Here is a 27,597-nt window from a genome sequence, read left to right as displayed (position 1 = left end):
CAAAACCCACAACAAATAAACAAAACGCGACCCTGTCAACCTGCTCAAGCCTTTCCGAACTGTCTCCTTTACAGTACGGTAACATACAAAACAGTGGTTTAAAGTTTACTTAAACATCCTCAAAGTTATTTTCGTGCTAAACGTTCTCCCTCCGAACCGTGGATAACAAGGAGGCCTCTTTCTATCGACCCACAAGACTCTTTCGATGCAAATAGATAAGTGCATGTAAAGCAGGTTAGACGTCTGAGAAAAGACGTTCTAGTGTTCTTTAGTAGCTGAAGCAAGGGAACCCCTCATGCACTGGTTTGCATTTTGAGACTTGATCAATTCACACGCTTCGTGTAGGCGGAATCCTTGTTTGTTGCAGCATTGTTGAGGGACGTCAACAAGTTCCGGTCTACCTACGTTTTCCTGCTGTTTAACGTTTAAGAATCCCATCCCATAAACCAACACAAGTCACAGTTTAACAAACACGAGGTATTTTTTTGCCTTTTTTTAAATCGACGTGACGATTTCATTGCAAACTTTTAACAATGTAACAATGGAAGTGTAGTCCATGATGCAGGACTTTATTTACTTATGGCAGTAAACAAATCACATCTCACAGGCAACTCAAACACTTGGATGACGGTAAGTTTATTGTTTTTACTTCATCATTTTACGATTTCTATGAGCTAATTTTTACGATTGATTCCAAGTGGGTTTCAAACATGTCGTAACCCACACAGTGTTTGCGTTTCCAGCGACACATATCTTTGTACTGGTTGTGCGGGCGTGCTTGTTCGACATGAGCCGTCTCTCCAAACATTGTCATATAGCTGAGGTCGTTAAAACGGTGATGTCAAGAACGTTGACCTCTGGGAGTTCGAGCGTGACCTTGTTAAAAAACAAAACAATGACACAATGAGCAAATATTCCACTAACGAAAGGTTACAATTTACGTTTGCTTGGTGTGTTTTACCGTTGACGAGGTCGGGAAAATAGCATTGAAAGCGCTGTTTTATTTGTTTGCCAACTCGTTAAACTGTCGTCCAGAACTGCAGTAAAATCTGATCGTTGCAACCTCGTCTCCGGAACGTGATGTCGTTTGGTGCTAATCACTGACGAGGTTTGCCAGGGTAGAACAAGACACGATCTAGTATTGAAACTGTCAGGCGTGTTAATAACTGAAATAGGCTTCTATTGCCAAAATGTTGATAAATAGTTTCACAGTAAATAGTTTTATTTCGTCATTTCACAGAAAACAGGGTGCATTTTATCACGTATTTTCAAGTATGTCTGTAACAGCTTTGCTTGTTAATTTGCCAATTCTTCAGATTTTGTTAACTTACTCCAAAAATCTGTTTAAATGTTCTGATCTAAATTAAAACTTCATTTACAGCAATTCCATGCTCTTATACTTTCAAGGAAGACAAAAACTAAAGGGATGAATTGGTTTCCATTGCTGGCAAGCATAATCTTGACTGCCACAAACGCCCAAGTTCCTCCAAGCGAGGAATTCTCCCACGATGCAATTCTGGATCCGAACGGACAAATCCACCTCTACTGGAAGTTTAACGAAACCCACATCACCTTTGAGGTGAGTGTTATCTTATTGTTGCGTGACGTCACACAATAGGGTATTTATGATGTCACAGGTTCACGGAAATACCGTCGGATGGGTTGGAATAGGGATTTCCCCTTCTGGTTCCATGGAAAACGCAGACATAAATGTGGGTTGGGTTAAAGACGGAACGGCAATGATCACCGTAAGTGGTAAAGTGATCAGGTATTGCTCTATTATACCTTAAACTGCAACATGAAACGCATGGGTTGATCGCCCGTGTTATGTACATTTCTGAAGTTGTGTTTACCAGTCGCTTCTGTCATTACAGTATCAGTACTTACTTCAACAAAATTGGGTGTGTTTAGCAATGCCAAGTGCCTCGCATATTTGTTTTACATGATTTGTTGCGATTCACGTTTAAGATATTGTAAGATGCTGATCGTTAATATGGTTGTTCCGGGTCACACCCAATGGCGTTGCCAGCCTGGGAATTTAGGGGGGATCAAATGTTTTCTAGAGCCAGAGCGAATAAAAGTGTTTGGTTTGGAAAGACCTGTCCCTAACATCCATGGTTACATGTTTTCTATTCCAACCAGAAATCAAATTCCCTTTTTTTAATATTGTAACTTGTGTAAAATTGCGTTGTTGAACTGCAGGATAGATTCGGTGCAAACGGTAATTCATACCCTCCTGTGGACGCGGTGGAGAATGTTGAGTTGCTTGCAGGAAGTGAATGTGATGGTTGGACGATTTTGAAGTTCCGCAGACAACTGGCTGCTTGTGACAATCAGGACCAGGAAATATCGGTAGGGAAATGGTTTTACTGCCAATAAATTCAATGACGTTGAACAAATTACTTGCATTATGTACAAAAATCACAGATGTTATTACGTGGCATTTATGACATGGTATATATACCTACGAGCTTGTATATGTGGCCCAAAACAGAAAAACGGGTTGTTTCCGAATATATATAACATTTTGTATTCGACTTTTACTATTTCACTCTTACCATAACCATGGTACGTCTGATCATCTACAGACCGACACAGTGAAGTTGATTTATGCCTGGGGATTGCAAGATCCAGCTGAAGACGATTTACAACCAAACGATTACCATCAGGAAAGAAGAGGTGTAACCGGATTACAATACAGTGCTTGTTTATTAATTGTGTCTATTTATGCAAACATTTGAGCTTATTTTGGGCTTGTGTGCTTGTGTTTTCTTGTGTAAACGAATTTATTTCTTCGTTTGATACGGATCATTGGTAATGTTGCGTTTTTGGACAGACCAGTCGCCCTTTACAGGAATAAAACAGAATTTATCGCTTTGTAAACCAAAATAGTTCATCACCCCATTTACACACACCTCTCAGTGTCCTTCAAAATCGTCTACGAGTGTCGTATTTAATTGTGGTTTGCCATCTTTTCGCAGGAACTAAAAGCATGCTGTTACTGAACCAAGCGAATTCAGACGAAGCAAAACTTCCTGGTGGGGAAACATATTTGCACGCAGATCTGCTCAACGACAATTTTGCCGTTCCTGCAGTCAAGACCTACTACAACTGCAGGTTTTTGAAGTTACCTCAACTGGACAGAAAACACCACATTGTGATGGTATGCCTAATACACCATATACTGGAGGCATTGACATTCAGTGGTTATTCAACCGACATATTATTTCTATAGATTGAGCCAGTTATTCAAAAGGGAAACGAACTAAATGTTCATCACATGATCTTGTACGCTTGTCCCGACACGAACTTGGTAAGTCACATCTGATCAACATAATGTTGGAGAACAAACATACGCATAGATGAATAAGAACATGTTAAAGTTTACTTTGGAAACAGATCAGGGCTTGTGACAAATATATCCTAATTTTAAATGGTATTAATTTTGCATCATGTAACTCAAGACAAAAATATTTTAGGATGAATCAACTGTTGGAACGAACACTAGATGTCAGGGCAGCGACATGCCGCCAGATTTTGCCGGTTGTTCTTTTATGATGCATGGATGGAATATAGGGGGCGGGGTAAGTGAAGTTTGGGTTTGTAGTATTTAGTATTTCAACAAGGCCGTATCCACAAGCAAACAACAGGGCGAGTTGCAATTTCCAATAACAAAGAACTGTGTGCTTTTCTATATGGTGATTTTTGTCGTAGTAAACTACTTGTTGTTCTCGCAGGCCTTTTATTATCCGGAGCATGTGGGATATCCGATCGGAATGGCAGATTCTCCCAAATATGTGGTGGTGGAAATTCACTACGACAACCCAATGATAAAAGACGGTATGTTTCCAGTAGTTACGTGAATGACCTCAATTTGAATAATTTCTGTATGCGCGCAATCCCAACGTGTTAGAAAAATAGGCTTTAAAAATCATTGAAGTCTGTTTTATATCCGTTTCTTTACTAGTTCGTCTTGTTGGTTTTTCTGAAAAAAAATCGTCCAAAAAAAAAGAATACAAACGTAAAAAGTTAAACAAACTTGTCAGCTGTGAACCAGGGTTATTTTTTCTTACTTCGATAAATGGCGCAACAAAAACTTGCACCCAAAACTGCGAGGAAGAGAAGTATATTGGCCAGCCACGAGGAAATGACTGGCGGATGAATATTTTTGTTATTACGTCACAAAGGGTATTAAATGGTGACAGAGGGGACAAAATTTCCCCCAAAAATACATTTTTATTTTCAGATATCGTTGACTCATCCGGGCTTCGTTTAGTCTACACCCCCGATCTACGGGAATACGATGCTGGGATTATGGAAGTCGGTGTCTCAGTTTCCGGAATCTCCCACGTCATTCCCCCAAATGCTGAGTCATACACGAGCTACGGGGAATGCCCCACAGTTTGCCTTGACCACGTAGGTGACTAAGCAAATGTTTGTGAAAAAGTGCAGTGGCGAAAAGGGTTTTATTTCATTATTATGCAAGGTTGAGGGAGTTTCCCTTTTATGGCATTTGAAAGCTTAGACCGACTTGTGTGGGAGAGTAGCAATTTTTAAAGCTCCTTATTAAAGAGATATTTTTGAACCAGTGGGGTAAACCTTTTGTTTTGGGCAAGCAACTAAAACAGTAAACATTGTTCATACGTTCATCAATACTACCGCTGTCGTGTTTATGATATAACTTGTTTGTAGGTCCTTGATAGCCAGGGCTTGGATTCAATAAATCTGTTCGCTGTTCTCCTTCATGGTCATTTGCTTCCACGTCAGCTTATATTAAAGCATATCAGGTCACGTGACTTTTGGGTTCGATAAGTGTGTGTGGTTTGTTTAAGTTTACAAAGCGCAAGTAAAATCTTGTAAAACTCTTAACCGAAATATTTGTTGATTTTTGTAATCAGCTTACTAAAAGGGGCAATAAAGATCCATTTTGACCCACTTAAAGTGCAATTATCCTTCAACAGAAATGACACAGAACTTGCGCCGCTAGCGGTCGACAAAAATTACGATTTCAACTTCCAGGAAACGAGGTTTCTACAAGAGGAAAGAGTGGTGCGAAAGGGCGACACCTTGCAGATGATGTGCAATTACGAAACCAAACACATGACTGGCATTACAGTTGTAAGTCAGTTTGACATTTCCAGCGAATAAAACTCAATCAATCCCTTTTTTTATAAAGTGCTACCCCTTTGTGAGCCTAAGTTAATAATTGACGTCACGAGGTGTTTATGTACACAGGGTGGATTGGATACGACCAAAGAAATGTGTACGGCATTCGTGTTTTTTTATCCGAAGTTGTCACTCTCCTTTTGCGAAGCTTCTCCTGATTTCGACATGCTAATGAACTACTTCGGATTTACATCATATGAGTAAATTAAAACCTGCGATTTTAGATAGAATTAACGTCAAATTTTACGTAATTTGGAATTTACATCAGAATTTACAAAATTTTAGAATCCACATAGGAATTTAAGGAATTTAAAATTTACGTCACATTATGTATTAAAATTGCGTGTTAAAATTAACTTTTTTCTTTTACATTTTACAGTCATATATGTACTGTGGGATGTTGGTCCTAGGACGACTAATAGATTTCCCGCTTATTTTAGACAGATTAGAAACGATAGCTTCTCCTACCTTGATTTGAACGACTACATGGTAACGGCTCCAGACGAGTACGCTGGAAAGACAGCCATGGAAAATTTGAACTCAGTAATGATTTTTGTAAAAAAAATAGAACCCTCGCTGTGACTTAATGTGGTCCGTTACCTTACAGTTGCCATGGAACACCGCGATGGTTGCAAACTTGGAGAAAGAAGCAAGAAGAATGAAAGCTTATGTTTTGTGTCATCCTGTGGACGATCTAAATGTAATAGCCTATGATGTTGCTGTTGCTGCCAGGCATATTGTATTTTAATAGTCTGTTCTTCTGGCACATGAAAACGTAAATTGTATTCACCGATGTTACGCCTGCTATCCAACTGGGCTTCCTCAAGAACTTTCTAGTACAATAAATGTTAACTGGCTTCTAAACTAATATTTTGCCGGCATTTTTTAGACCACGATTTTCTATACCTAATTGTATCACTACATATCGGATAATTTTATAGTTTATTCGAACCAGTAAACTTGTGATTTGTGTCTTTAGACGTACTCTACTACACCAATAGGCATCCCGCGTCCCTACGTGGATGAGCCTTTGAATTGTACAGCGCCATCCACCGGATTAACCCAGTCTGGTCCAATGTCAGAATGCCCAACGATAGTTCCTGTAACCACCACCAGCGGGACCAATAAACAGCATTTTATTTCCTGGAGTGCCACTATTGTTACCACAATTGTATTGTTTGTTGTGTACAATTGTAAACCTTTCTGATGAATGCAAATGATTCTTTGCTGTTTTTTTTCGGGTAATTTTTTCAAAATATGTTTCAATTGTTTGTAGCGTGAGGTGATTAAAACAATAGCTTAATTGCAAAAGGACTAAAATATTTGTTGTTTTATAATGGAAGATAGGCTAATTCAGGGTGGAGATTTTGTCAGGATATTTCTATTAAAATAAATTAGCATACTTCATATGGCGTACTGATGTGGGAAATTTGCATATTTGACCCGAAAGGGAAACTTATGTCGCTCTTCACAAAATGGGGAAATGTTCTAGCATTAAATAAATTTTAGTCTGCTATCCTATCATAAATTGCATCATCAACAGAAAATAAAGGCTGTGATTTCTGCTGTGGGCAAGCCTTCTATGTTTTCTGTAAAAGTGTGGTGGTAAAGCTTAGTTGTAAAGTTACTGTAAAATGTGAGGAATTCGGTCTTGTTTTGTTTGTGCACAAAGCCTTTTAGCCTTAGGCCGCCGGCTTCGAAGTATGGCAAGCCAGGGCGGGGACGGAGAGCAGCCAGGCAACATGGACGAGGCCAGAATGAACCACCTTAAGTCGCTGCGCCGTCGAAATCGTTTCCGAGTTAAACTTATAGGAGACGATGGCAAGGATCATAATTCTGCTGCACCTCACAATGAGCAACATGCTACATGTTCACAAGCTGTTCATCCCAACATACTTGCGCAGGTGGGAAGTTGCTGTTGTCAAATCCATTGACGCTTATCCTAATATTTTATCTCCACAACGCATAAGATTTCCATGTTGTCATACCTACAGTAAAAGGAATTGGGTTTCAAACTCTTATGTTGTTAATCTTTTGCAGTCTGTCCATCAACCATATCCCTGCTCTCATCCAGTGAATGCCCAAGTAAACTTCAACAGCTATGCACCCCCTCCGTACCCCTATTCACGACGATACAGTCTCGCTACGTATCATCCAGTTTTTATACAAGGTGTTCCCATGGTTGCTCCACACATACCCTATTACTATCCACCTCAGTTGCCACCCAACTACTGTCCGCTACCTGAACGTGGCAGAATTGGGTCAGAAACAGTCCCCCAAGTTATTCAAAACGACGATGGCGATGATGATGTTTTTTCTACAGCCCCTTCGACTGCAGCACAATATTTTCACAACGAAGCATTGAACTCATTTTTACACCACGAACGTCGAAAGCGAGCGAGAAGTGCGGGGGAGATGGGTGCAGGATATTCAAACCAAATGCGGAATATGTTCGGTGTATCTTTGCCCTCGCCTTCTCCGTTGCAACCTTCTCCGTTTGAAGTTAAAAATAACCACTGTAGTGTAACTGTTACCCAGGAAAGAAAAGCAAGAAGTTCTTTGACGGAATTTGCTGCCGAAGTACAACCCCCAACTAAGCGGAAATGTCTTGAGGTTTCAAATACATCAACTGCTGCAAAACCTAGTGCTGAATTTCAATGTAAGTTTTCCATGACAATGAATTTAACAGTGTATGGTTCAGTGCAAAGCAATAATTATAATTAGTAACTGTAGCATGAAAAATAATATGAATCACATTGAAAAAGAAAATATTAAATTTGTATTTATTTTTGCAGCTTCAAGCAAAACAATTGCTGAAACTCCACCTCTTCAAGGCGAACCTGTAAGTTTCATGTTTCAAAGCAAATTGATGCATTATTGGTTCATTAAAAGAGTAACAAGTAGCTAAAATTGTATTACAAAAGTTAAGACCTTACATCTGTATTGCAGTCAACGGCAGGAAAAGTTTCAGTGTCTAATGGGACAGTACCTGGTGTTTTAAAATCATCCTTGGCAACAAATCGCTCAAATGCAGTCAAGAAAAAGGTTATATGGAATGATTTGCCAAATGAAGATGAAAAACCATCTTCCGGTTCCGGTAAATAACCAAATATTGCTGTAAACATTTCAGGACTTAACCCATCTGTAGATGAGGCTAGTCAAATTTATGTGTGTTTTTTAGATGATGGCCAACCAGATAATACAAAAACTGAAACTGTTTCTGAACCTGTTCACATCGAAGTGCCTGCTCTGACAGAAAAACCACAAACTGAAAGAAACAAAATTGGTCCTTATCTCATTGGTGGGTAAAAAATAATAATTTTACATGTGCAATGCTTGTGCAACTGTTGTAACATAACTATATACATTATTAGCAGTTACTATTATATTATTGCTGTCTTTCAAGGGAAGAAATTTGAACTGATTTTTAGGTCCTAAATTAGGGCCATGCCCTGTAAAATGTGTCTCCCAATATCTTGTTCGAAAAGCCAACACCAGCACATACTACATGGCTAAGGTAAAGCAAAAATTTTTGAAAATGTTATGTGGAAAATAAATGTGCAGCATTCCAAACCGAGAGGGTATGTGTAGTTGTACAGAACGATTTAAATTTTCTTCTTTATTCAGCTGCTGAGCATTAATTCGAACACAAGCGAAGTGCGAAGTGGTAAAATGCTCCTTCACAATGAACACAGTCTTCTCACTCTGCTCAGTTCACACCCAGGTGTCATACGGCACCACGGATTGTTCAAGGTAAACTCTCTTGAAACAACTCTGAAAGTGTGCTAGTTTATGCCAAGACTTCCTGTGCACCTGCACATTATTTACTGACAGAAACCTGAAGCTTCATGTCGATGAAGTCTAGTTCAATAGCGGGAAAAATGTTGGTGAATAAATTATATGTTAAAATTTGACAAAAGAACATATTAATTAAACAACATGATGTCTCAACTTACCTTTATAAAACAAAGTTAATGAAACCCTTTTACATATGGGGATTTATTATTTAGAGAAATGCACAAAAATTTCAATTTAGGAAAATGTTTGGTCATCTCACACTTAACATTTATTATGTTCATATTTTCAACGTGTAGGAGTATTGTCTCTGTTCATCTTTATACCTTTTCATATAAACATCTTCATACAGATGCATGTGAAATTTGTCCTCAGGACTCGTCTTACAGTGAAGAGAGTGGAACGGTCATCCCTCGAGTGGGATTAATTCTAGATTGTTTGGTGCAGCACGAGCAGGATCCAACGACCAACAATTACCTCAACCTCCAGCAACATGTGATCCAGTCGAAGAGGCTGAGTGAACGTGAAGCCACCAGAATATTTTATCTTATAGTTTCTGTCGTTTATTCCTTGCATCAGGTGAGCTGTTGCTATGACAACGTGAATGATGGTAATTTACATTTGTTTAAAATATTCGTATATAAAGCTTTGAATTCTTGCAACCACTGACATTGAAAGCTGTGAGGCAACAGTTGTGTTATAATATACGTTTACAAGATCTGGACCAAAACCAATGCAAGTATTATACACTCCATAAAGTTGTGAGATTAAGCGATATCTTTACCAACTCATAAAAAAGTTTTTTCCAACAAAATGAAAAAGGTGTTTTTTTACCCAATCACAAACTGTTTCATTGATGAAGCCATTTCATTTTGTCCCATGCAAAAATAAAATTTGAATTAAGTTGAAAAATTTGGTGAGATTCCTTTATTTCACAATTTTTACAACGTTAGGTTTTACCCCAAAATTAAGTTGATGTAAACTGGGAATGTTCGATGTGGCACACATCCCCCAAAAAACATGTGAACAAGCTAGCATTTGCATAACATTACCAACCCGTTTCCACTGAATGCAAGCACCATAACCAATGTAATCATTTTTTGGGCAAGCAGCATAATTGAACAGGAGACATTAATATTTCAAACAAAATCCATCACACCAGGCCCAAAACATGAAAAACATCACATGCAGGAGCAATTTCGATGTCTTGATTTTCTGTTTTTACACTAACATATAGCGCGAACCTACATTAACAGTCTGGTGGCTGGCGATACTATTTCCCACCCACATATGGCATTTACGCCTATCAGTTTGCATTCTCCTTTGACGTCCATTCGGCTTCCACATAAGTGTGAACATATACTACAGGGGGCGTATACAGTAAACCTTTCCTTTTTGCAGATCAACGTCGTCCATCGCGACTTGAAGCTGGGCAACATGGTTTTGGACAAGCGAGTTCGCCGCGTCACCCTCACCAACTTCTGCCTCGGCTGTCACCTTAGCAACGAACGAGAAATGCTGACCGACCAAAGGGGAAGTCCCGCTTACATAAGCCCTGATGTATTGAGCGGTGAGTTTCGGTCAATCGATTTTTTCTCGCGATCTGACGTCGCTAATCCTGTGCATAAGTTACGCACAACCGTGATCTTCGTTGGAAACAAACATTAGGTATGAAAGACTTTAAACGATTTCCTAATCTCGGGTTACCTGAACCATACCATACAGACTTCATATTTTCGATGTTCACCTTACGTATTCATACGAAGGTCACGTATTCGTTCAAATTCTATCGGGTGTTTTAGGTTTATATGATTTGTCAACCACATGGGTCCTTGGAGTTTCGACAATGCGCGAAACCAGACAATTTTGTTTGCTCACCAGGTCTGTTGCGCAACAAGTATTTCGCAACACCCTGAAACACTGGCGTTTCAAAGAATTGCTGTTGCGCAATTCCAGATTATAGCAAAAATCATAACATCTCTTTGAAAAAATATGTTGCTCTTCATTGGGTACGCCTGTTAACTTTCGCTTTGTTTATTTCAGGAAAACCTTATTCTGGCAAGGCAAGTGATATGTGGTCACTAGGTGTCGTACTGTACACAATGCTTTACGGACAGTTTCCGTTTTACGATCCAAAACCGAAAGTTCTTTTCAGCAAAATTAAGCATGCGAAATTTTCGATACCCGTGTAAGTAAAAACAATCAATTTTCAATAGTTGTTCTCACTGCCTCCCATTGTTACCAAAAGACAAGAATTTTGCTTTTTTTCGCATGTGCAGTATTATGTAAACTACAAAAGTAAATATGTAACTCATTTTATTGCTCAAAATATACAGAAAACTTTCAGATATGCATGTCAACATGTCGTATTTTGGGTCTGAATGGCGCATTTGCCAATTAGAAAACGATTACCAATCCTAATTTTTGTGTTTTTTCAGAACTGGAACCGTGTCTGTGAACACGAACGAAATAATTCAAGGGCTTTTAACCCTCGATCCAAAACAACGTCTGACGGCTGCTGACGTTTTGGCCAAACTTACCGAGAGCATGTCGTCATGGAAACATTATCGTGCACATTCAGCTCCTGCGCAAGTAGTCCCGGATGTTGATGATGAAGACAACCAACACAAAGATGAGGTTTGTGGCAAATTCCCATCTCATGTCGATGAAAAAATTTTACCAAACTGTTAATACTGACGAATCTGGTTAATGGTTCGAACTTTTTGTGCGATTATCCGGATGCAAACGAATACGGTTAATTTGCGAAGCCTTTGTTTGTGCGAATATCCGGAAGTAGCAGTATATCAATCTGACGTTCTTCTGGTGAAAAACAACAAATATACACCTTTTGTTTAAAAAAGATTGTATTTTCTGACGTTTCGCCTGTACGCACGACTAGGCTTCTTCAGAGAATAAAACAAACACAGTATAGCGAAAATATTTTTTAAACAAAAGGTGTATATTTGTTGTTTTTCACCAGAAGAACGTCAGATTCATAATTCGTTATGATACCTGGTGGTCACAACCTATTTTCAGTAGCAGTATAGTTGTTGTCAGAGGTGCATTTTTTTTCCCATCAACGACAACGTTGTTAATACGTTTATCAATGGCAACTGAGATGCATTCTCTCTCTTTTGTAGTCGGGTTGGTCTCAAAGCGGATATGTTACAGTGCGGTACCAATAACGAATTCATCATAATCATTGTTTGTAAGATTTACTGAGACTGGAGATGACGAGGCTTTTGCATCGCGGAAGCGCAACAAAAGCGACTGTATTGTTCTAAGACAATTAAAGATTGTTCCCATTGACTATGCAGGAAACGGAAATAAGCTCCCAACGTTACCGTGTAGAAAGTAATAGAGTCCTATTTTCTTGACGATAGACAGGCCACGATTTGGAACTTACACCTCTACGTTTAACCGGATTGGACATTTAAAAAAAAGAAATTTACATGTTTTTTGACAGTACTTTAATATTTTTGTATCAAGCAATAATGCATTGGAACCTTTTTTTATATTATCTAGGCAACAGCAATCCTCTCAAAACAGGAAAAAGAAAGGCATGAACAACTACTTACTTACGCATTTGAACGAAAACTGCTGAGTGATGATGAAATTGATGAATCAGGATTTATTGTGTAACTAAATCACATTTATAATATTTCATTTGCTGTTAACATGAATACTTGCAGTTAGCATGAAAGGCTTGTACTTAGTTGAATGAACTTTTAATAAGTTTTAAAGTTGCAAACATTTTTCACCCTTTCATTTTGTTCGTCTTTGACAGTATTCCGTTTTTTATGCTTGAACACTATGATGATCGTATTTAGCATTTCTATTTAGTCCTTGTATAAAATATGTTGCTAAACATAGTGGGATGACTCAAAGTGGGATATTACACTGTTTAAACCTTTCCTCTCTTTTGAACACCTTGAAACCAGTTGCAAAACATTAACATTTTTGTACAAACACTCCGAAATTGTTACAGTTTCAACATTTAGGCCGCAAAACAACACCTCAGCATATGATAACAATGACTGAAAACAAGGTGTTTAAAACCATATCTGTATTGTTATATTGCCAAAAAATGCTTTGTTTAAACACTTGCCCTTGAATGAGTTGATAATGGTTAAAAGTAACTAAAATATTATAACATCGATTGGTTTGCTGCAGTTGTGACTAAACAAGCGACCAAACCACGATCTGTAGCAAATTCAACATTGTATTACCTGGCAAACTTCTGTATAAAAGGTCCTTCCACTAACTATATAAGTGCCATGTTGTTTATGTTCTCTAGCATGTTACAATTGTGCCATATATATGTGTGTTGCAGTTTGATCTGTTTGGCCTTCAAAGTTATTTCTGTTATGTTCACAGATTGTCTCAGTTAACACGTGCTTAACCTTTCGCATACATCATTGTGTTGTGTATGCATTGAACCGCGCAGTGCCTGTGCTTTTCACTAGCTAATAAAAAGTTGTTAACCATAACACACATTGGAATGGAAATAGGTGTTGGGATCCACGTCTGTGACAGGGTTTCTTAAACTATACCACAGGAAACAGGCCCTGGTGTGCTGTGAATTTTAATACAGGAGAATATAATTATACAAGCCATTGTCTGAAACTATTTCTGCAATCAGTTTTCCTCCTTAACAGTAAATAAAATTGAACAACATTCAGGATCCAAACTGTGGATGTGTTCATTGGAACCTGAATAAAGTCATTTGCCCACCTAGCACTGCCATAATTCCAATAAATGCTAATCCTGTGTTGTAGATTTATTTAAAGGCTTGAAATTGTGGTAGGAAGCAATGAATATGAAGAATCAAAAGTAGGCTGTTTCGACAAAAAGTTGATGAACCACTGGTTCTCTATGGTGTGAAATGCACATACACATTGGTTAGAACATTTATTCATGCACATCTATGTAATCGACTTTAGTAACTCTACAGTTAAAACAGGAAAAATTTGATAGACAGTGGATTTGGGAATGTTTATCGGAACAGATGTTGCAGCTGCTTCATGTTAATTGAAAGAGTGAATGAGCCAAATTACTGCAAACAGTAACGGAACAAAATAACATTAATCACAATATGGTGGTGAGGTTTTTAGGCAAAGTCATACTACAATTTTGTACAATTTTTTTTATAGGGTAGATAGCACAAAACGATCCTGGACAGTAACTAATTTGAATGCATTATGTTAAATACACTACACCTGGACAATATAATATGTGCTGCATGTCTTTTGCAAATAAATGACAAGGAACCTGTCAAATTAATAGGAAGTGCTCAGATGCCGAGATTTTTATGTTGTGTAAGTATGAAAAGGAAACAACGTCTCTTGCCAATAAATTGTTACTGTTACGTCACTTGCCAAACTAAGTTATTACTACAGTAGTTAAGCATGCAAGATATTGTGAAATGTTGACAGATAAAATGCAATATTTTTGCATGCCATCACATACATTTTAGACAACCAGTAACAGCTTCTATGTTAATTTTTCAGTCAAATTCCTCTCTGTATGGCTATTATCAAAGTTAGGAACAAAAACAAGGCAATGAACAATTTAACAAATATACAATCAAAACACATCTACATATAACGTATTGTACATTAACATGTTGGTACTAAGATCACTAGGAGAATGTAATCTCTAGTAATTTGTAAGTATAACAATGAGAGTAATTAGCACATATTCAAGAAATAAGGCAATGGGTGTTAGATTATGCTCTGAAGTGAGTAGTTTTGTATTTTTCTGTACTTTCAACCACATAAGTTATTTTTTTTACTGCCATACTCCCATTCGTTGGTTGTCCTGGTTATTGGTCTGTTCAAAGAACATGAAGTCCTAAAAAAAGTAAAAAATATTAAAAATTTTTGTTTTTTATTTTTGTTAAAATCTGGTTGTATGAAAACAAAAACAAAAGTAACCATCAAACATTTTGGTTTGTCATAGAATCACTGAATCTATGTGACAGTGACCATAAAATATTGAGCAAATTACACATGTCCACACATAAATTTCTTTTATGTCCCAGCATGTCTTCGTAAGTCCCAGTTTATTTTTCCCACAGGTGACGATCCACAACTCATTAATTTTTTATGACACGGCAAAATGGTTTGGATACAAAGTAAACATTGAAGCTACCACCTTTAAAAGTCACACACAATGCTTTAAACCATCAATAGTTCAATATGGGAGCTTTGTCAATCCTAGCGTTAAACCATTGTTAAAATAAAGATGCTATAAAAGGAGAAATAATTTGTTAAACACTAGTGTGTTAGTTCAACAAAATCATGTATTTGCCAAGATCACCTACTTAATATCAACAATACCCCTCTGTTTAGCAAGGGCTAAACTCAATACATGACAGATGGTGAACAAAACATACTCAGGAACAATTTTCTATCAAAAGATTTGCCTGCTATTAACTCCACAACACACAAAACACAGGCATAGCAATCAAACTCAATGCCATGCTTTCTAAAAAGCTGTTTAACATATTAGCTCATAAAGGTTTTGGGTGAGTTTGCAAACACCTAGTTGACCACATTTTAGCCCTAATGTTTGGTGTAAAAGTGATCAAATATGTAAAAGATTGTTGGTAAAATTTTATGTTGAGACAGAAATAGTTTGAGAAACAAATGTTTTCCAAAAAAACTAAAGGCTTGAATTTTGTGCAATTAAAATCTGGTTTTCACAGTATATATTTATTAGCTTATATGTTTAAAGGGCATTTAAAATGCTAACTGAAAAGCAAGGATGTCCTTTGTCTTTCAGGATATAAGTTACATGCAAACCAAGCATATATAGGCTACAGACTAGACGTCACTGTCGCTCGTCATGTGCCCATTATGATTGTGGTTTTTAACCTAAGAAAGTTTTTATTTAATTAAACGTAACAGACCGCTGGCCGAACATTAATTCACGGCAAAAGTGAATCGGAATAAGTTTCTGCTTTCTGTGGAGGTGTCGTCTCCCACCAGCTTACCTGCGGTCACGCATTATAAAGTCATTATTAAATTTACTTTTAAAAAAATTCTTCTAATCAAAAATGAAAAAGCAGCAGATTAAATTAATTATGACAAAATAATGACACAACAGTGTTCCTGTTCTAGCCCGAACTCAATAGGATGTGTACACTAATTAATCTACACAACTTTCAACATCTTAGGACCACTGTTTACAGATTTGCTCATAATTCTTACATGAAACATGAATATGTTAACAATAGTATAAGTCAGTCTCTTTATTCTAAGAATTTTAACATCTTGCTTAATTCACATATTGTAAGTTTTTAATATTGCGTCCCAGTTCCCAGACAATAACATGGGGAATAATTGTAATAACTTACAATGAGGAAAACTGCTCCCAACAAGGATGCCTTTACTTTGACATCAAGATCCATTGGAAATTGGACACCGAAGTTGTCTGCATCAGTAAAATATTCCTTCACCAAGCCAGACCATTGTTTTGAGATTTTCCCAACTTTCTGCTCATCTTTCGTCAGAACCTGACAAAAATGAAGCAACAATAATTTTTGTTGCTATTGGCAACCCATGCAATGTTACACATGTGAGTGTTCAGTAGAAAACATTACTATGCCCACTTGAAATTAGATAAAATACAAAATATCGTAGTGCAAATAATGAAAATAATTTGCTTTCTAGCTCACAGCAAGCATTGCGATAATTTCCGAAACCCAACTTACGTTAAATTCGACATCGCCACACATGTTGCAAGTGAAGCAGGGACCTTCAACCTTCAGAACAACTTCCTTATGTTCGTTGAGAATGTCGAATTTGGGAAGAAAGAGATCCCACTTCTGTTCGATGTATCCAATTACAGTCCCCGGGGGTGACGAGACAGTCATCTACATTATTAAAGTGTGGTTATTATGATTAAAACTCTTATATTATATATAATATAATATTTTTATTGGAATATAGGTATATTACCAGGTTGATTACTTGTGTTGGAACACATAGAAGACTATGTTTCACAGAAGTGTATGCAAATCTTCCATCAAGTGAAAGTTATCATCAGGTTATGCCAATATTTGAGAAATTAATATTAAAGCAAGTTTAAGTCATGTTGAGTGGTTGTTTAACAATCTTTAAAATCATTGACCTTAAAGTTAACTAAGAGTGCACGACAAGCAAATAGTGTTAGCATAAGGTTTATGGTGCTTGACTGGGATTGTTTGATTGACCTAAGGCACACATTAACCCACCATTAAATAAACACTTACTTAGGCTGGTACAAAAGGTGTGGTAAGCGAGTTTTTATTGACCAATTTAAAATACCTCAGCACGTGAGCAGCTATTGAAAATCATTTCACACATGAAGTATTTGTAATTGCTTTGCTGTTGTTATAGCTACAACTTATTGCTCAATACCCAATTGTAAACTAACCTAAATTTAGCCAGCATTACCGTAACAATAGAAGAATTTGAGGGCATTTCCCAACTGACATGTAGGTAGACATGGTTATGTTACTATGTCTACGTTTCAGTCCACATGACTACACCAAAGTCAACAATGGAAAACACACAACCCATATATACCATTTTATAAGGATATAATACTATTGTATTTTTCTTTGATTTTTGTATGGCACATTTTTTTCATATTTTTTGGCATTTACCTCTTGTAAACAACATGGAGTCCAGCAGGACGCACATCTCAATGGTCGCTCAAGATGGATCACTTCACGTTGTGAATTGTCAAGAATTTTCATGTCAAAGTTTCTGCATGGCCCACAGCATTGTCTGAAGAAAAATGCACAATAAGTTAAAGTGGGAAAACAAGACACAAAATATATATGTACTGTTTGCCAAACTTAAAATATATATGTACTGTTTGCCAAACTCATAAAATATATGTAGTGTTTGCCATACTTAAAAAATATAAGTACTGTTTGCCATACTTAAAAAATATATGTATATACTGTTTGCACAAATACTCAAAACACAGCCATACAATACTGCATATATATATAAATATACAAGGAAATATCTGACCTTGTACAGCAGTCACTGTCCTCTGCAGCAAAATACACTTTCTGTCCAAGGCTGTTCTTCACTTGGTATTTATTTGCCGTTTCAAATCCAGTAAAAGCTATAAAAAATCATTTATTAACATCATGATTTGCAATCTACATTTACAAAGCAAAAAATCACAAACCTTCCAACAATTCTACTTTCTGATGAATCAGAAGTTGGTCAACCTGGGAAAGATGAACATATATTTTGTAAAAGTGCTTCATATTTATAGGTGAGCATTTTTCATTGATGATAAACAACAGTTCATCCCAAAGATAGTATTTTTTATACAAACATCTAAAAGAAAAAATTAATTTGTTTACACCAGGGTTGGCAAACTTTTCAATATGCAGGCCCAAAATCTTAGTAAGCATTTTGGTCATGATTTCAAAAGAAAGACCCAAATCGCCATCGGGCCCAAGTTTGATGATGCCTGTTTTGAGAGCTGCACCTGTGTTAAGTACTCCAATCCAGGGGGGCATCCAGAAACACCAGTTGGTTGGGTCATCCACTGTTGTTGCTGTTGTTGACCCCCAGGTTGGGCATATCCTTGTTGGGGTGGGGGATACCCTTGTTGGGGGGCGTAACCCCCTTGCTGTGGTGGGGGATACCCTGGTTGACCATACCCTTGTTGAGGGGGTGGGTAGCCCTGCTGAGGTGCATAGCCACCTTGCGGTGGAGGATAACCTGAAACAATGTGAATTTACATGATATAAAATTATTTTTAAATTAACTTCAAAATGCGAACACACACCTGGATTTTGGGCCATGTTATCAATGGACAGGCACTAAAACAATTTAAGCACAAATTACTTGAATCTTAAACCTAAATTGAGAACAAAATTCAATTGTTAAAAACAAAATTTAAAGTTTTAATCCAGCACTTTCCTTTTAGCACAAATACATCTAGCAAAGAAAGTAACAATGGGGAAATAAACCAACCACATTGACTATAACCCAAAAACAAGCATGGACACGTAGGTTAGTTACACATTGACAAACCGCATGACTGCCCATATGCCTCAAAGACTTTTTTTACATTTAATTGTGTATTTTGCACAGTTAATTGTCTGGGCAGTCTCATCTGATATGTAGGCTAAATTTGGCGTATGTGGGAGGAATTTTAGTTATCCACCACGCAAACTGTTAAAACATGATTCACATAATATTATACCTAAATTTCATCACACTACGCGGCAAATCTCTACAACATACAATTCTGCTGTCGCTTTAGACCATGTTACCACGCAGACTAAACAACACCCTTGTAAAATTAAGGCACGTCAGCATGCCACATTGCCGCCGATTCGTGACAACTACATCCGTCCGATAGTACGAGGCCTCCGCCCGGCACCAAAGTTAAGCAGAGAAAACATCTCCCTGGCAACTCTCTGCATGACGTCATTCCTTTTTAACGGGCTTGAACGTAAAGTCCCGTGATCACACGCATGTGTTGGTTGATAAAGTGAGTCATTTGTCAGTTACTAAACGGGGTTAATTTTTTGCGTGATTGCAAAAATGGGTGGCGTTGGATCCTTGCGATTTGTGATCGTTTTAAAGGTGGTTTGCGGTGTGCAAAGTCATGTTTCATGCTAGTGGTGCGAAACTTGACAGCGATGCAGAACCGTCGCACACTTATCTGCGAAGTTGTGCGCACATCGTATGTCAAAGCCCGTGATATATTCACGTACTATTCCAATCGAGATCGCACAAAAATTTGACATCATGTAAAATTCTTCAATAAAAATACATTGGCTTATTTCACGATTTATTCCGATATTAGTAGGTTGTCAATAAATAAACAATAAATCGGTAATAGCAGAACACATATGTTCGAACGTGAACAGTATAGGTGGATCAGGGTTTGGGACCTGGCTGTGTCCCGGTGTATTGGCATTTTGCGCATTTTTGACCCCCAAAAAATATGGTTACCACACTTACACCTAAACTGAAAGTCGGGCGCAGATTCGACGTAAGCCTGGTTTGTGAGGTCACAAAGGCTATTGTCGTGCGTCGGTGCGTCAGTGCTGCTGATGATTTCTACTAGCTGAGTTTGTACTTCGCTGTGTGGGCACTTCAGGCAGTATTTGCTGCATAACACATTGGAATATTTGTAAATAAAATTAATCGTTCAGTAAAGAAGTTAAATAAGTCAAAAAGAAATTAAAAAAATGTGGTAAATGCTGCAATTAACATTTTTATGCGCAACTGGTTTGCAGTGTCTTAACAATAACTCGCTTTGTTGCATAAAATCGCCGAGGACGCAATGCTGTATGTGTAGAAGAAGTAATGTCTTAAAATTAAACTTACGAACGAATCCGGTTAACCGTTTTAAAACACGGTTAATCTCATATAAAGCCATTACTTTAAAAGCAATTCCGTTTCCAGCTTCTTTTAGCTTCATCTGCTAATTTGTTAACTTTCTGTAAAAGTATGTTCTTGTGGAAAAAACCTTTACATTTGTCAATGTTTAATTACGGTCAAACGTCGTGCTATTTCAAAGCCTGCATACCAAGGTCAAAATACTACACTCAATAGGCACAAGTTATTCGAGGTTTACAACTGGTTTATTTAAAAACAAATTGGAATGTTTGTTTTATTTCAATTGCAGGATAACAACAATTCGGATGAACTTGTCGGTTCATGCTTCACTCCTGAGGAAGGAAAAAAACTGGTAATACAAGCCATGCTATCTTTTTTAAATGCAGGGTAGATGGCAAACTCGCAAATAATTTAGATTACTTTAGTTGGGTTTTTTAAAACATTTTCATATTTCCACAGTGACAAGTCAAAGCAGCACAGATATGTTAGTAGGTGCAGATGCGTTACTATGACAATACATAAAATAGTATTTTCGGTAATTTCAACTGAAACAAAAATGTACTCACAGATCCAGTGAAAGGTTACTTGTGATTACCATGGGTTGAGGTTTAAAACCGAATATTTTAATACAACAGGTCATTTGCTGTACATACGAAAAGGAATCATGTGCTTCAAGAAGAGAAATACTCCCCAAGTCTCAACCTATAAAAAAAATTGTAAATCAACTTGTTAGATTTCAGCTATTGTAAGTTAACACAGGATTTCCCATCACGCCCAAAGAGGCATCCTGTTTTGTGATCGTTGGCATTTTTGATTCAACCCAGACGCCTCGCCAGTAGCCATATGAAACTGAGTATTAGTATAAAATTGCATATGCTCGGCAATTGTGAACAAAAATGCTCACTAAATAAAAAAAGCTTAAAGGTGGAGTTTTGGTTTTGGCCAGTTAAGGTAAGCCACACTTATGTAAGCGTTCAGCTAGCATTGGGTTACCCCATACTAGCTAGTCGGCAACCACACAAAGCGTTCAGGCACATCACAAAGTAATGGCCTAACGGTCAACCACATTCATACATTAGGGGAGTTTTATTTTTATCAGAAACTCAACCCTGTGTAGAACGTTGAGCCTTTTTAGACTTATTTGGTTGGTTGACCACACTTGCGTTCAACTAGGCCGTTACCTCCAGAAAGAAAGTTTCAAATATAAACAATTATAAGCAATGTGGAGCCAATAATATGAATTTGTGTATAAGCTGCAGCTTATACACATAAACAATTATGATGTAAACATCGATTTACAGTTTGCACACAAAATGTTTATCATTTTCTGCACGTTTCTGTGATAAACCAACACATTTAATGTGAAACCACTGTCCACATCGAGTGCACTCAACCCAAAGAGTATTCATTGGGTCATTGTTTTCAGATTCACATGCTTTGCAGGTTTCTTTATCATTTGTGCCATCAAGGCACTTTCCAACGATTACTTTTAACATTTCTGATCTGTAGCTGTGCGTACAAACAATTTGTTTGATACTTTCTCCAGTTGCCAGCCATTTAGCGTACATACAGATCATAACTCCACAGCTTGATCCATCAGGCTGTTTTGTTCTCTGTGGAGTTTCCAAAGTGGAAATTTTCCAACCAAATTTGGTTGTTAAAAGATAATTCACCATATCTTGTGCAGTCCGAACATTGTTGTCAGTTTCTACATCAGGCATTGTCAAAGGGTCTATATAAAGCATTTTGTGGTTGGAGATGTCAATGACAAGTAAAACCCAATGAAACCCGGAAGGATTCCATGGTATAAAAATTGTTTTTTTGCCCTTAAACGTTACACCTTCCCAAATTTTTTTAATTGAAGCCTTTCTCTGCAATGTTTGAGCCACAGTAGAACAAACATACAGTGTGTCTTGGTACATGCTGGTTATTTGCCATAAGTAGCTGTTAATGACTTCATCGTAAAGCCAACCAACATTAAATCTGCTGTCATGCTTTTTAAGTTCACTAACTTCAGCAGGTGGCAACGCATCATCCAGTGATTTCAATTCTAACAGAGAAATTGAATGAGGGCCGTTTTTCAAAATCCTACTCGTAGGTTTATTTGATGTAATATGAGCTGTGATGTTTTTTTGCACCACTGGTTTTATGTTCTCCACTCCATCCATAAAATCCTCATCAGAAGATTCATTTTTGTTACAGGCCTTTGCTGTCTGTGATGTTCTTTGTTTTACACTTTTCTTCACCATAGGAAACAAAGTGGCCACTTGATGCAGTGGTCGCATGAGATTTGCAAACTGCCCGACTCGAGAAGAAAATGGATTCGCTTTTGGTCGCTTGCGAGGCAATTTATCACAGGAACCTTTTTCAGAGAATGGTGATTTCCGCTTCCTTTTCAAAGACTTAAGAGGAACAGGCTGAGTTATTCTAAACCCAGAATCATAAGAACATGCTTTAGAAAACTTAGCCACCATGGCATTGGCATCAGAAATGCCTTCGTCCATAACTTGGGAATTGACATCATAAGAAAGGTCTATTAAATGTTTTATCACATCAATAAACTTTTGATGACTTTGTTTGTGACTGCTGTTTTTTTCCGGTACTTCAATGTTTACAGGTTTGTTGGAATCTGATTGGTCCATAGTGGTAAAAATGATTTCTTCAGTTTGAGCTCCAGAATTGGAAACTGTTTCAGCTGACAATTTGTTTACAACAGCAGGATCCAAAACCATGTGAACAGAGTTGCTGTACCATTCCGGCAGACTATGCCATCCGACATCTGCATACTTATTAAATATTGCAAACATATGCTTGCATGGTAAAAAATTGTGCAAAAAATCATGGCATGTACAATTTGGAAAATCACTGTTAGAGCCAAATTTCACAGTGTATGTTTCAGAAGATGAACTGCTTACCACAGTAAACAGGTCTTCTTTCTTACATATTAAACTTGCCTGAATGTTTGCAGACTCTATAATACGTTTAATGCAATGTTTCACCAACTTCCTTGGGCGGTTTCGTAGAAAATTGGGAACATCTGTATTGTAACTTCTGTAATCGCCAGAAGATCTCATGTTTTCTTGCTTGTATCTTTATGATATGGGATTTAATTTGCCATTTTCATTCACATATAAAAAAATTCTGTAATTGTTTGTAGGTAAGGTAACTTACTTCTCGTAAGCATTAGGGAGGAATTCCTTGTGCAGAATTGTGATCAAGCCAGACAAAGTTTTATCTGTCCTGAATCGCACATGGCATTCTTTTAAAACTCGGTTTTGTCTCTCGACACCATTGTTGGTGCGAATCAAAACCTTTAACTGGTCTGCCCGATAGAGCCACATCCATCGCTACATAAAATATTTCATTACCTGCAGCTGACACTATGATATACCTTTTGTAAATATATCTACCTCTTTTTCTTTAAGCCAAACATTTGTGAAGTATTTTTGCAGTTTCACATTGTTTATCCATACAGAACTGGACTGAAATAGATGTAATGCTCTGTCGCAGCTTTCCTCACATTCAGCATTAGCAATTCCTCTCATAAATGATAAAACTTCATCCTTGTCTGGGCCTACTTGATTTTCAGATTTTTTAACCCATCTTTCCCATGCCTGTTCACGATGAAAATCGCAAATAAGGACACGGACATCTATAAAAAAATACAATGACATATATGGTATGCATGTTTTATGAAGATATTGAACCTGCAAAAACACTTTCAATGGCATGGATTTCAGCATCACATTTATCAACCATAAAAAATGATGGTTGCCATTGAGGAGCCCATTCTTTTAATATTATCAGTGCCTCTTCAATGTCCATTTGTCTCTCATTCTGTGTAATGAAGCTGGCCACAACTTGGTACCCAACATTTGTTTTCACACAGACGAAAAATAGGGGAAGTGCATATTTGGATGTCTTGTAGGTAGCATCCATCAAACAAATTTCTTGGCCATAACGCAGAAGCAATCTACGTTGCCAAGCAAACTGGTGAATTAACAGCATTGTTTGTTCAGATTTAATGACTGGTGCTGTTTCTCCATCAATCACTTCAGGTTTCATGTTTGCAATATATGGCCGGAAATATATATTGTCATCACCATCTCCTGACTTCACCCATTCATCCACCAAGCACTGGACATTAGTTTGATCAATTTTTGCAAATCTGTGTTTACAAAATGCCCGGTAATAATGACTTTGAATGTCCTTTTTCGTTGGATAAAATCTCCTGTTTGAAGTAGATGGTGGGGTATCATTTTTAAAAAGTTCATGGGCAACATAATGTTTTAGGCTTCTTAGAATTTCCTCGATACTGCTTACACCTTCTGTAACCAATTGATCTATTTTGGTAATTATTTTCTGATCAACAGGTTGAAGGAATCCGGCAGCCTAATAAATACAAGATCATGTTTATTTAGCTGAGTTAGATATATTAACAATTTTACAAATCTTTCACTACAACTTACTTCCCCTAAAACATGACCTGTATGGTCATCCTCCTTGGGGAAGCAAACACTGCAAGTCTGTTCCTTTATCAACTGCTTGTCATTGTTTCGTATCAAATCTTTTATAATAACACTAATTTTTTTCATTTTGGGTATACACTTTGAAATCATCTAAACATTTGTTGTGTTAAAGTAATTGTACATCTAACAATTCATTTCCAACTAATTAAAAATACCTGAAATTGTGGGAACTTTAAAATTTCCTGAATTACAATATTTGCCCCACAATTCCTTTTTTTTGTTCCCTGAATACACAAATGCCTTTTGCAAGGATTTGGGTGATCTTGTAACTAAAAACAGAAGGAAGCATTACAGAAGAGGATCACAATATTTTCCACAAGTCAAATATACCTGTACAGGAGTTGAGACACGACGTCTTTGATTTTTTACCATGTTACGGTCTTTTGAATGTTGACATTCCAGCACCTTAGTTTGTAAAATAACATAAGGAGTGTTGGTACTTTTGTCCCAATTTAGACGACTTTTTGAAATGTCTGAAAAAATACAAATAAATACACTACGAAAAAATTTGACCCCAATAAACTTTTTTGTAGGACCCATAAAAGAACACTGAATGACAATATAGTTCTATTGCTTTCTAAGTCATACCAAACGACCTCTTCCACAGTGTAATAAACTTTGTCATTGTAGAGATTTCAAATTTCTCAACTAAATGTTTTGCTTGATTCATTGAACAAGCCCACTGCAACAATAGTTAGATTTACTTCAACATGTTAATCGCGCCAATCAAGTCTTAACAACCTGCACAGTTTGATTGGTATTCTTCTCTGCTGCTTCTGATCTACTTAACTAAAACATACACATATGCTGTAACTGTGCTAACCTAAACTATTCACTAACCATTTTACTCAAATGAGTTTCTGGTGTAAACACATTCTTCACAAGTTTCACAAAAAATCTTGTTTCATGTGATACAATTGAACTTTGGATATTGAGGCTGTTTCTTATTGCTTTACTTGCCTTTCCAAGGTTGTACTGTGTTTGCTTGTTCTGTGCATAACATATTGGCATACCACATAGACATCAAGGCAATGATACAGCCATGACAAAATTTAAGTAAGCATATATATATATATATAATACCATTCTTTTAAACTTCGGAAAAACCAAAACATCGCAAATGGTGATCACATATTGACAAATGTTGCTTCCGTTAAAATGCCAAAGTGATTCACAGCACTCTGACTGAGTAACAATATATGGAATGTCAGCATCATTCCAGTGCACATAGCTTTCACATAAATCTTCAAAAATGAAACAAAAAACACTAAAGTATCAAAAAAGAGTTTTAGTAGGTAAATCCATTAAAACTCACCATGAGATTTAACTGAAGGGGGCTTCAAGGTTAGTGTAAGTGATTTTTCAAATTTGTGTAGCATATTTTTTGCTTCACATTTAGACTCAAACCACTGTCAACAATAAAATGCAAACCTAATTTATTGCCCATAACATTAACATATATATATATATTTTTCCATTTTGTTTTGAACACAGGATTTCATAATTAACTCTAGTGGAAAAATTTGCTCTTTCATAAAAGGCGATTTTTCAAAGATTACTAACCTTTTCCACCGTATTAGAGTGTGCAAAATCCACTTCATAAAATGTCTCTTGGTCGTTGCTGCTAAAGCAAGTTATATATCATTTTCTTAAACCTCAACAAATTTACAGGCCCACTATACAAAATACAACTTACGACGTTTGAGGAATATCCTCAGAAATCATCAAATGCCTCGGCATTGGCACACAATGCCGAAACGACCGAAACTTACTTGCGTCAACAATATTTTTTAACAGACAATAACTTTTTCCGCAAAAATACATGTTATTTCTAGCACGAAATCCGTTGGATGTGTAGAAAAACCTGCATTAACAGTTAAGAACATTACTGAAAGATTATTGCCTTATAGGTAAACCAGCCAACATTGTAAAAGTGACAAACTCTACCTAAAAAATAAGCAGATATCAGTTGCCCTCTGCTTTACAATCCTACACACGTGCACAGTTTTACCAGTTGCGCATAAAAATGTTAATTGCAGCATTTACCACATTTTTTTATTTCTTTTTGACTTATTTAACTTCTTTACTGAACGATTAATTTTATTTACAAATATTCCAATGTGTTATGCAGCAAATACTGCCTAAAGTGCCCACACAGCGAAGTACAAACTCAGCTAGTAGAAATCATCAGCAGCACTGACGCACCGACGCACGACAATAGCCTTTGTGACCTCACAAACCAGGCTTACGTCGAATCTGCGCCCGACTTTCAGTTTAGGTGTAAGTGTGGTAACCAAAAAATATCTGTTAAAAACATAGAAATTTGTTCAAAGTTCTAACTTTACAGCTTCATTTACTGCGACCTTTTAACCTTTCGAATGACAACAAAAAACAAACGTGTGCTAGTTTTAAAAGCAAGTTGCGGGAAGATCTTAAAAATCCTAAGCGTTTTGGATATATCAGTAGCTTTAGGTTATTCTTGTTTTATCTTCATGTAGTTAAGGTTCACTCCAAGTTAGTTGCACCTGTTGGTTGGGCAACAAGTGTCATGTACTTTTGCAGTTGCACAACCTAACTAATATAAATTGAAAAAAATATGATTTTAATGTATGCATGTGAAAAATATAATGTATTGGTTTATACAGATTACAAATAAAATTTCAAAAATGTAACATTTTTTCTAAGCTGTTGGTCAAATCTGGACATTCTCGACTAAGATCCAGATTGGAGAGTTT

The 27,597-nt window shown here is 37.0% G+C and overlaps 3 protein-coding genes across 4 annotated transcripts; 2 read left to right on the top strand and 1 right to left on the bottom strand.

Moving 5' to 3' along the window:
* Nucleotides 1-1,492: 1,492 nt before the first annotated feature.
* LOC145894642 (DBH-like monooxygenase protein 1 homolog) lies at nucleotides 1,493-6,373 on the top strand. The gene is made up of 15 exons (XM_082983274.1): nucleotides 1,493-1,579; nucleotides 1,638-1,748; nucleotides 2,203-2,352; nucleotides 2,589-2,679; nucleotides 2,982-3,163; nucleotides 3,236-3,313; nucleotides 3,480-3,584; nucleotides 3,738-3,840; nucleotides 4,247-4,416; nucleotides 4,693-4,787; nucleotides 4,962-5,118; nucleotides 5,236-5,366; nucleotides 5,607-5,709; nucleotides 5,774-5,866; nucleotides 6,146-6,373. The coding sequence occupies exons 2-15, from the start codon at nucleotides 1,692-1,694 to the stop codon at nucleotides 6,371-6,373; spliced, it is 1,743 nt and encodes a 580-aa protein (XP_082839400.1). The 5' UTR covers nucleotides 1,493-1,579; nucleotides 1,638-1,691.
* Nucleotides 6,374-6,666: 293 nt separating this feature from the next.
* Nucleotides 6,667-13,451, top strand: LOC145894091 (uncharacterized). 2 transcript variants are annotated; one of them, XM_082982546.1, is made up of 13 exons: nucleotides 6,667-7,070; nucleotides 7,207-7,825; nucleotides 7,962-8,008; nucleotides 8,116-8,263; nucleotides 8,348-8,467; nucleotides 8,598-8,683; nucleotides 8,794-8,919; nucleotides 9,337-9,540; nucleotides 10,363-10,531; nucleotides 11,005-11,149; nucleotides 11,400-11,598; nucleotides 11,823-11,825; nucleotides 12,487-13,451. In XM_082982546.1, exons 1-13 carry the CDS (start codon nucleotides 6,870-6,872, stop codon nucleotides 12,601-12,603), a joined length of 2,184 nt encoding a protein of 727 aa, XP_082838672.1. In that variant the 5' UTR covers nucleotides 6,667-6,869; the 3' UTR covers nucleotides 12,604-13,451. The 2 variants fall into 2 exon arrangements, with proteins under 2 accessions (XP_082838672.1, XP_082838671.1); XM_082982545.1 differs by lacking the exon at nucleotides 11,823-11,825 and having other exon boundaries at nucleotides 6,670-7,070.
* Nucleotides 13,452-13,733: 282 nt separating this feature from the next.
* Nucleotides 13,734-18,839, bottom strand: LOC145895359 (phospholipid scramblase 1-like). Its single transcript, XM_082984154.1, has 8 exons — nucleotides 18,766-18,839; nucleotides 18,463-18,698; nucleotides 18,154-18,196; nucleotides 17,991-18,087; nucleotides 17,615-17,738; nucleotides 16,679-16,840; nucleotides 16,322-16,480; nucleotides 13,734-14,814 (listed from the first exon to the last, which is right to left on the bottom strand). Exons 1-8 carry the CDS (start codon nucleotides 18,779-18,781, stop codon nucleotides 14,752-14,754), a joined length of 900 nt encoding a protein of 299 aa, XP_082840280.1. The 5' UTR covers nucleotides 18,782-18,839; the 3' UTR covers nucleotides 13,734-14,751.
* Between the last annotated feature and the right edge of the window lie 8,758 nt (nucleotides 18,840-27,597).

This window comes from Ascidia mentula, chromosome 3 (assembly GCF_947561715.1).
Source record: "Ascidia mentula chromosome 3, kaAscMent1.1, whole genome shotgun sequence".
Classification (NCBI taxonomy): domain Eukaryota; kingdom Metazoa; phylum Chordata; class Ascidiacea; order Phlebobranchia; family Ascidiidae; genus Ascidia; species Ascidia mentula.
This window is presented reverse-complemented; position numbering and strand designations above follow the sequence as displayed.

Coding starts and splice junctions, on each gene's coding strand:
- LOC145894091 (XM_082982546.1), top strand. CDS start 6,870: ATGGCAAGCCAGGGCGGGGACGGAGAGCAGCCAGGCAACATGGACGAG. Junction 9,541..10,362: donor TCGTTTATTCCTTGCATCAG/GTGAGCTGTTGC, acceptor TCCTTTTTGCAG/ATCAACGTCGTCCATCGCGA. Junction 11,150..11,399: donor GCGAAATTTTCGATACCCGT/GTAAGTAAAAAC, acceptor GTGTTTTTTCAG/AACTGGAACCGTGTCTGTGA.
- LOC145895359 (XM_082984154.1), bottom strand. Junction 18,197..18,462: donor GATTGGAGTACTTAACACAG/GTGCAGCTCTCA, acceptor CATCTTTCCCAG/GTTGACCAACTTCTGATTCA. Junction 14,815..16,321: donor TGGGAGCAGTTTTCCTCATT/GTAAGTTATTAC, acceptor TACTTTTTTTAG/GACTTCATGTTCTTTGAACA.
- LOC145894642 (XM_082983274.1), top strand. CDS start 1,692: ATGGAAAACGCAGACATAAATGTGGGTTGGGTTAAAGACGGAACGGCA. Junction 3,164..3,235: donor GAAAACACCACATTGTGATG/GTATGCCTAATA, acceptor TTATTTCTATAG/ATTGAGCCAGTTATTCAAAA. Junction 5,710..5,773: donor CCATGGAAAATTTGAACTCA/GTAATGATTTTT, acceptor GTTACCTTACAG/TTGCCATGGAACACCGCGAT.